The 9792-nt window shown below is 35.2% G+C and overlaps 1 protein-coding gene across 2 annotated transcripts; it reads right to left on the bottom strand.

Moving 5' to 3' along the window:
• Nucleotides 1–806: 806 nt before the first annotated feature.
• On the bottom strand, nt 807–9233 carry LOC117113079. 2 transcript variants are annotated; one of them, XM_033256305.1, is made up of 5 exons: nt 9138–9233; nt 8621–8989; nt 6801–7008; nt 3793–4048; nt 807–2724 (listed from the first exon to the last, which is right to left on the bottom strand). In XM_033256305.1, exons 1-4 carry the CDS (start codon nt 9214–9216, stop codon nt 3832–3834), a joined length of 873 nt encoding a protein of 290 aa, XP_033112196.1. In that variant the 5' UTR covers nt 9217–9233; the 3' UTR covers nt 807–2724; nt 3793–3831. The 2 variants fall into 2 exon arrangements, with proteins under 2 accessions (XP_033112196.1, XP_033112197.1); XM_033256306.1 differs by lacking the exon at nt 3793–4048.
• Between the last annotated feature and the right edge of the window lie 559 nt (nt 9234–9792).

Raw genomic sequence — 9792 nt, 5'->3', positions numbered from 1 at the left:
TCATGATTACTATTCACATAAGGCCAGTCTGCATTACTCGCATCTACTGCTTAGAAAAGACATTCTCTTTTTACATTTATTTTCAGAGGCACGCTTGTGCTACGTTCAACTACCTCGTAAATGAAAGCCGTATAGTGGCCGCAGGACTGCTCCCCTTGGACCCCACAATACCACCGGCGTTACAAAAACTCAGAGCAATGGAAACGCAGAAAAAATTAGAATGAAAAAATTAAATCGCAAATTGACAATAAGATTGTTATATAAAAACGATGTTGGTTGTGTGTTATTGTTGAATTTGTGAGATGAAAGTGCACAGAAGTTTTTATACTTTGTTGACTTTTGACTCGTAAAAGCAACTAAAGACCTGAGAAACTAACAACCTGAAGAAATAATGAATGACCAGGCAGTGTAACTATTGTCCTGGCAAGAATGTTTTAGCCACTAATGCCGATAACAGTAATGATGTACAGGTATTCGTATTTGTTATAGTTTTCGTAAGGTTGCAAAACCTCTCTAATCATAACATTAAGATGAACTGAATCTATGAAACTGTTTAGTGGAGCAGTGTGTGTTTGTTAATTTTTTGTTTAAATTTAGGCTATGAAATTGTATTTGACAAAAACATGTCACATGGCCCAGAAAATTTTCTTGCCTCCCAGAAAATAAGAAAAACCAGAATTCGTCTTGAAGAAAAAAAATTATATGTATTTTCTACATATTAGTAGACTATCTATAAAATCAATATAAAAAATATATATATAATCGATTAAATAAGCCTCTGAAACCACTAAATTGTCATATTTTTTGAAGGCTCTGCCCTTGGACCACTTTCTTAATATTGAATGGACGCCTGACCACTCTCATTTTGCTTTTGTCGGTGACAATATCGTACCTTTCCCCTCCTCACTTCCCTCCCCCCCCCCAAGATTTTAGATGCTGGCGTTGCCACTGATCTTAGGCTTGAAAACCCCCTGTTTTTATGACTCGACCACCAATCATCTGTAAAAAGGTATATAGTATTAAAATGTACCGTACATGTGGTGGTTTTCTTTGAAAAATCTCCAACTTATTAACAGCCCTCAGTGTTAAATCATTCCACACCCCGGAAATAGGCTCACGGCTGTAAGGTAAATCATTGGAAAATAATAATAGGCCAAATTCTGTGTGATGCTTTAGAACTCATTTTATTAGGCTAGCAAAAAGATATCAACAACTGAGAAACAACAATAAAAGAACTACAGGTATTTTAACATGCCTCTCAATAATTCTTGTTATTGTCTCTGATATCTGTTTCTGATGCAAACTTATGTTGATATTAAACTTTAAAACAATCAAGACACTATATAAATATTGCTCATGACAGGCGTGCATGCCATTTATTTATGGCCATGGCGCGGCCATTGCTAGCTCAATTAAACATCATAACATGCTATTAGTGTAGTAACCGCTGCTATTTCAGATTTGAATCCATTCCTTAAGTTGTCAGTGTAAATATAGTGGTCTAAATATAAATATATATTAAGTAATCTAAAATAAAATGCAAATTTCTTACAATGCTATTTAATATAAATAAAGCCATTTTGTCTACAGCAAACTATACCAACTTAGGCAAAAAAAAAATGTATGACTATGACACTGGAAATTGCAATCCCGTACCTAAATTTGATTATAAAATTTCCTTTTTTCTAAATTTCTTTTTAAAATTTTGAACAAAATTAAGGAGGAGAGGGAAATGGTACTCATTCAGACTTGAAATTTTAATATTTTATCCATTAAAAAAATGACAAATGTAGGGGGTTCCGTCCGGCTGGGCACCTCAACCCCCCCCCCCTCCACCAGTGGAAAAATATGACTCATGTCCTAAAGTCGATGTCAGAGACACATGGCGTTGTGTATCAGCAATGCCCTTTTGGCTCATGGTGCTATAGAGCGAAGACCCGATAGGTAGGCGCACTGGAGGGGACCCTAAGAGTCGGTGGCGTTAGGAACGCGAGAGCGTTAAAACCACTAAGCATGGATAGCTCTTCTAGCTGGGTGAACTCATGGCTACACTGCCTTTTCCCCTCTTTCCTCCCTTTATGAGCTCTTTTCAATTTTGTTCTCAATTATTTTTCTGTGGGACTGACGGGAGGGGGAATAGGCCCCCACTTTCCCCAGCTGGATTCGCCCCTGACTGACACCTAAACTACTGAAACATTAGTTTACGTATAAAAGGGTAAAATCTATCAACAGATTAATGAGTTACAAAATAAATCATTCCTATTAACTCTTCCTTCAAATGTACTTCTATCCCCACCTCCACTTCCTATTTTAATCCTCAATTTTGATTACCAATCTTGTCATAAAGGTGAATTTGATATATAATAATAAAATATCTTTGAGCAAAAATTCGCAAACAATACAAGGACTCATCTCTGCACAGATAATCTATTCCGTATGAGAACCCAGTCTGAACAGATCGTGCTTAAAAACGATCCGTTGCGTGTGGCTTTTCATTCAACCATGGAGCAGAATTCAACATAGGTTAGGGTGCAGTAATAGTTTCTTCCTCTTTGTTGGACTCCCAGCAGCATGCATAGACATTTTTATTAGGTATATCGATGACAACGTCCGGTAAATTTTTAACATTCAGATGGCGGTCTGCGTGTTAATGACATAATGGTTAAGAACTGCCTGCTGAAAAATTCTGATCACTCTGTGTAATTTGTTTCATTCTGTCAACGCCTAAAATAATAAGAAATTAAAATAGAAGATAGGCTGTCAATATAATGATTTTTAATAAATTACTAGGTATGTAGTTTATTCGAAATCGAAGTGTCTGCGGCCGCCGCCAAAACTCCGTTTTTGAAGGTTGCGTATTATACGCAAAAACTTAAAAATCGTAGTTTTCAAACTTTCAATCAAACCTCCGATTTCCGAAATCGGAGGGTTGATTAACAGTTTTACTTTCTTTATGTATAGAGAGAGAGGTTGTTTAATTAATAGTTTTAAAATTCCGAATTTTGAATTTCCGCATAGGCCTATATAGTACGCAATCTTCAAAAATTGAAGTTTTGGCGGCGGACGCAGACACTCAAAAAATGGAGTAACTACATGCATGAAACTACTACGTAATTGAAATAGAAGATAAACTGTGAATATAATTGTTAATATTGTTTTTATTCATTATTAAAACGGGCCTGTGTTCTTTTTTCAGTGTTTGACGAATATCTGTACAAAATCGCATATCCACAAATGAACTACTAAAGGCCAACCCAGACAGCGTCGGCCGACGCAGCCCGACCCGATTTATCGTCGGGGACAGTCTTAAGCCGTCGTGAGAAATATTAAACATGTTTAATATTCTACGACGCGACTGCCACCGACGACAACAAATCGCGTCGGGCTGCGTCGTACGACGCTGTCTGAGTTGGCCTTTAAACAATGCACACAGAACGTCAGAGCTGATAGGAATACAATTTGAGTGGCAGTATGAAATGAAGAGTAGATAAGCCAAGTGAGTTAAGAATTGAAAAAAAAGTGTAGCTGCAAGAAAGCAGAGGTCTTTGTTTAAGCATAGGAATAAGTTTTGTGTTTGAGTATCCAGTTATGTTCAGAACAGAGGCAATGAGCATGTGGTTTAAAATTAGTACCAATGAGATCGCATTTATGAAGTCTTGTATGGATTGATCAGGCAGGTTAAAATGGTCGGCTGCAGGAAAGCATTTACAAGGTTTTCTGATCAATTTCTTATCCTCATATCATAATCTTCAACTCGTATTCTGCATTTATAAAATATAGTGTAGGCTCTACCTGAATCCTGGTATACCGTTGCTACTTCAAGCTGATGTATCACGGCATACCACTTCTTGCTTTAGCTGCTGCGGTGTCTTCGTAGGCGACATTAAATTCGGCATCATGGTATCGAATATTATCTGTTACATCCCGGTTCACACATTTGTTAGCTGATATTGGGTCGTAATTTTGGGCAACAGCAACAGTGGTATGTAACTCAGTCTGCCGTACATCTTCAACAGGTACTTGATATTGAACTACATGAGTGCCATTTCTGAATATATATGAAGTACCAATGCGTTTTAGTTCAACGCCCAAAAGTTTTCCCATAGGCCTAACTATGAGGCGCCAAGTACTTTCATTTATTCATTATTTATATATAATTCAACATTTATAAATAATACGATGTTAACAATTATTTGATATATTGATTGAGTAAAATCATTATTTATATATGACTTTTGGCACTTCAATTATTTATAAATTATGTGTTGCAGCGTTAACTTATTTATAAGTAATGAAAATCGCTTCACCAATGATTTATATTTAATTGTGAGACAAAATTTATATATATATAATGAACAGATGTTGAATTATATATACTTATATGTGTATAATCGTGTAAAATAATGAAAGTACATATATATAATTATATGCGTATAAGTACAAAATTATAAGGCGCCAAATGTACTTATATGTATATAATTTTGTTATTTCGCCTAATGTACTTATATGTATATAATTTTGTTAAATTTGGCGATTTGAGGCTCCAAATGTACTTAGGTATATATTTTTTTAAAGGTGCGAAATCTACTTATATGTATATAATTTTATTAAATATATATATATATATATATATATGTATGTATATATATATATATATATATATACTATATACTATATAATGGCTATAGTAAAATCATTATTTATATATAATGACTTTCGGCACTTCAATTATTTATAATTAATGTTTTGCTAGTTGTTGTTATTCATAAATAATGAAAATCGCTCCATCAAGTTAAGAGACCAAACTAATTATATGTATGTAATGAAGAAATGTTGAATCATATGTTAGATAATGAATATGTATATAATTATTTTTGTTAAATAATGAAAGTACATTTGGCGCCTCAAAAATAACAGTATTGATAAACGTCATCATCAAATACTCGTATATTTAAACGTCTGCAACGCTTGTTATGATAGGTTTTTAGGTCAATGTTCAAGGGTGGCGCCAGCGTGGGGGAGCTGTCACCCCTACCCCCACCCCTTCTTGCCGGGTAGAAAAACCACAATTCGCCGAGAGAAACCTTTATATATATATATATCTCACTTTATACCATCTAGCTTTTTCTACCCTCACTCACTCGCCACTGAGGAAGGACTAGTGTTGTCCGAAAGCTCTGGTTCTATTTCTTGCTGTTTACTTACGTCTACTTTTTAACTGTTGCTTATCATTTTTGTATCTCTACTGAGATCCAGCCATTGTTTCCCACAGTAGATACTATAATCCATTAAATAAGCCTCTAAAACCTCTAAATTGTCTTTTTTTTTCGTGGCCTATTCTCCTCACCAGAATCATTTTCAAACATTTTTTACCGACGCCTGACTACGCCAACTTTGCTCTCGTCGGGGACATCGCGCCCCCCCCCCTTCTTTTGGGGACCTTGGAACCCCCGTCGGGCAATCCTGGAGTCATCTCTAGTTAGGTGTGTTTGTTCCCAGAGTACTAAGCGTCAATGACTGGTTATTGTTCATTATAAATGTATTTAAATATTTGTTGTACTATACATGGAAAAGGCCAACGTAGATAGTTATGTTTATTGTATTTAAAGATTTATATCGTTACCATAGTTTATTTTTAGCTTTAAATAATGGTGTACTTTATAAAACTTACTATAAATCATCTATAATTTTGAAGGTTAATAATAATAATAATAATAATAATAATAATAATAATAATAATAATAATAAGAGCAACAATGAAAACAACGATAACAATAACGATAATGATAATGATAGTAATAGTAATTGAGTTGTAGCTCATTTCCCGCCATCTAGGAATCAAATTTTTCCCGGGGAGGACACCCAATCCTATATAGACCTATATGACATGATATGCCTATCTGTAATAAGAATGAAAACATTTATCTGAACGTTTTCAAGTTTCAAGAGGGCATAAAAAACTTGAATTTTGAAGAACTTAAGTCATTAAAAGACACTTCAGAAGTCTGGAAAGCTAATTTCCCGCCATCTAGGAATAAACAATTTCCCGGGGGAGGACACACCCCCTTTCTTTTTTGAAGTTTTTTTTAGAAACTTTCTTCCCCCTCCCCCCCCCCCCCCCCCTGTAAGTTTCAACCCAGATCCGCCCCTGATCTTATTATAGGCCTATATAAAGTAAACAGCCAGAAAGGAAGGCCTTACCTTGGTATATAGCCCTTCGCCAGAGCAAAATATATAAAAATAATATAGCCATATAAAATACCTTATTATATGATAAAATGGTGGTGGTTTAGTGTTAATGGGGTTCACATTGGTTCGATTCCCGTCTGAGGTAATTTATCTTATAATTTATTTATATATAGAACAATATTCATTGAGGAATATACAGTGAGATGGCAAACAACAAACAAGCATCAAAACGGAAGACGAAAAGCAATACTGCTGATAATAATTTAAAGACGTAATTGTTTAAAGCTAGCATTAGCAACCTCCACATGTTCCACATTGATATAAGATTTTATACTATATTCTACATTAGCTGGCGATAGTAGTTACATTAGCTGTGTGGCAATTTTCGTTACTACATTAGCTGTTGAGCGTTCTACATTAGCTGGGGTTGATTTTCTTTTTACTACATAAGCTGTTGGTGTTTCTACATTAGCGGAGAGTTTTACTACATTAGCTGTGGAGTGTGCCACATTATAATAGTATTAATAGTAATAGTGATAGCAATACTATTAATAGTAATAGTAATAATAGTGATAGTAATAGAAATATAATAACGTGATGGCGTTATTTACCCAAGATTTGTTGTTCTCTGATACTGTCGGATACAACCATACAAGCAACTTAGTATTATCGTGCCAATGACCGAGGCAATTATCGCTGTCGTCTTAACAGAGACTGTCGTCTTGTTTTGCTGATCCTTTGTCTCATTTTGTGGATCCTTTGGCTCGTATTTCGTCGATGGTATTTCTGGCTTGGGACATATTTTTGCAATATTCACATCTTTAAAAAGAAAAAAAAAAACAAATGTCATTCTTAATTGAACATTTTTGTAACTTAAAATTAGGTCGTTAACAATAAGCATACAATTACAAAAGTGTGTAAAATCTCGGAGATAAAACCTTCAGTGTGGTAAACCGTACTTTATATAATTGAATCCCATTGATGGGATCCATCTTGACGACTTAATAACATCTGTTGACGTCAGCATGAATAGTGGTTGAACTCTTGCGCGGTAAATTTCATAAAATTTACCCAGTATTACAAAGTTTAATTAAAGTATTAGAATGCAGTAAAATGTCATTAATTGTTCTCGTTTGGCTTTTTCGTCGGTTGTAGGCCTATTCTTGGCTTGGGACATATTTTTGCAATATTCACATCTTTTAAAAAAAGAAGTAAATAATGTCATTTTTAATTGGATATTTTTGTAACTTAAAATTAGATCGTTAACAATAAACATAAAATTACATAAGTGTGTAAAACCTAAAGTATGGTAAAGTAGACAAAAATCATGCCACGTAGTTGAATCCCATTGACGGGAACCATCTTGAAGTCTTAACAACATCTGTTGACGTCAACATGAATAGTGGTTGAAATGTTAAATCTTAAATTTCATAAACTTTACCCAGTATTACAAAGTTTAATTACAGCATTAGAATGTAATAAAATGTCATTAATTGTTCTGAAGGAGAATAAGAAGTTTATTTTGCAAATTATTTTTGTTATCCTATATGTGATTTAAACTTAACCCACTAGTTTGATGCGAGCAACCCACCCAAAATGAGTACGAGTTAAATACGAGCACACCGAGTTGGTTACGATGACCAGGAACATTTGATCGGAACGCTCGTACCTAACTCGTACCGGTATTTAATTCGGTACAAACTCGTTACGCTGGCAATATAGCTCGTTGTAAACTAGGTGCTTGTCGTAACCAACTCCGTAAGGTCGCACCTCACTCGTAGCTAAGCCGTAGATAGCATGTATAGAGGTCCTTTACCAAGCGAATTATATGACGAGTTTTTAACTCTTAGAACTCATGCGACTCTTGGATGAAACTAAACTAGGTGGAAGAGTATTAAGTACGAGTTAGGTGGAGTACCCCGAGTACTTCACGAGCTACGAGTTCTCCCCGAGCTTCCAGAATCGTCCTACGAGTTTTTGCCGAATTTGTCGAATTTGTTACCTCGCACTCTTCTAACTCGTATGCTGAAATTAGTTTGTAGTTTTCAAGTTGTAGAACTTTATAGCCTGCATTAAAGCAGTGGAAGTTTACTGAAATAAAGGAACAACAGAAGCAAACAAATTGAACACTAATGATTACAGTATTATATACAATTACATGACATTTAATTTTCTTGATTTATAGCTGTGTTGGCTACACGTTATACCGTATTGTGTTACTTCAACCATAGAGAAAATAGTATTTTCTCTATGCTTCAACAAACAATATATCGAGACAGTAACAACCACACCCATGATAATGGTTATAAAATATAGGTAGCAGCTAATTCAGCTCTCAATTAAAAAGAAAAGAAAAATAAATCCTGTGCTATTGAGTAGGCCTAATAGTCTTTATTAGGATTTCTCTGATCCACTTGTGACCAAAACCTACCTGACGACTCGCAAATAATAGCGTCTACCTGAGAAGTTGCAAAGCAATCGGTGTTCTGCCCCGAGACTTGAAATTTGTTAATCAGATTCTTGATTGTAAATGTTGTACACCCTTTATACAGGTATAGGCCTAATTCTATGATAGCTGCTTGGTTAAAAACCTTGAATTTTATATCAAATTCCGCTGTGTCTAACATAATAGAGTTCACGACCACTGTCAACGCTTGGTATTCATGAAAACTGTTTATTACGGTGATGTTTCCGCCTACTTTTTCGCATTCACGCTGAGTATCAATACATGACTGCTTTGCTCCGTTCATTGGTATATATTTGAAGCAGTTTGGAGATGGATATACCACACGTGCATCGTCTATAAACAAAGATGAAATTAAGAATCATTATTATATATTTCCTTGAGCTTTCGTTTTCGTTCCGTAATTTAACATTGAAAATAAAATGGAGGTGAATGTAACTTAAATTGTATTATTCACAATATTGAGATAATCTGTAATTCATACCAAAATACCAACTCTGTCCGTTTGGATCCTGATATTGCAAACCATTGCTTCCAGGGTAAATAAGGTTACATGACGTCATACCCGAACAATTAAATCCGCTGTAATAGGAAATAATATGAAACTACTGTATATAAAGAAATATAAGCATCATAACGAGGGCTCGGGGTCGGATGCTGGAGGTAGTGGTGCAGACGGTGTGATCACTACCCCATAAAATGTATTAATAAAAATACTGTTATTGTCATTGTTTATGACTTACGGGTAAGATTTTTAAGGTGTGAGAGTGCAATTTCCAGACACCATAGGCACATTCTCAAAACGTTTTTTTCACACACCACATGCGCGGATCCATACCTTGGCGCCGTTCGCCGTGGCGAGGGTCAAGGTGAGAGATAAAATATTCTTTAAAATACGGTGATTGCAGCGTCTATTGATCTGACGAATAATATAGGCCTGATTCTTTCAGAAATGCCACTTGCCTCAACCGAAGACAAATATAGATAAAATATATGCAATTGTTTTCTTGCATTGTCTAAGACCCTTGAAGGTTTTTGGCAATTTCAATTCTATTCTATTATTTTACATACGAGGACCCATCTGGAATGGAATCTTCCCAGACGCCTATGTGTCTACAAAACGAAAACCAAAGACCCAT

The sequence above is a fragment of the Anneissia japonica genome, unplaced genomic scaffold (assembly GCF_011630105.1).
Source record: "Anneissia japonica isolate Jap-2015-1 unplaced genomic scaffold, ASM1163010v1 scaffold19081_len9838_cov214, whole genome shotgun sequence".
Lineage (NCBI taxonomy): Eukaryota > Metazoa > Echinodermata > Crinoidea > Comatulida > Comatulidae > Anneissia > Anneissia japonica.
Note: the sequence above shows the minus strand (reverse complement) of the source record. Positions and strands in the feature narration are given on the sequence as shown.

Excerpts from the sequence above, each read along its gene's own strand:
- LOC117113079 (XM_033256305.1), bottom strand. The coding sequence starts at position 9,216 with ATGACGTCATGTAACCTTATTTACCCTGGAAGCAATGGTTTGCAATAT. Across the intron at positions 8,990-9,137 it reads CGGACAGAGTTGGTATTTTG|ACGATGCACGTGTGGTATAT; the intron begins GTATGAATTACA and ends CTTTGTTTATAG. Across the intron at positions 4,049-6,800 it reads CAGAGAACAACAAATCTTGG|AAATGGCACTCATGTAGTTC; the intron begins GTAAATAACGCC and ends ATATATATTCAG.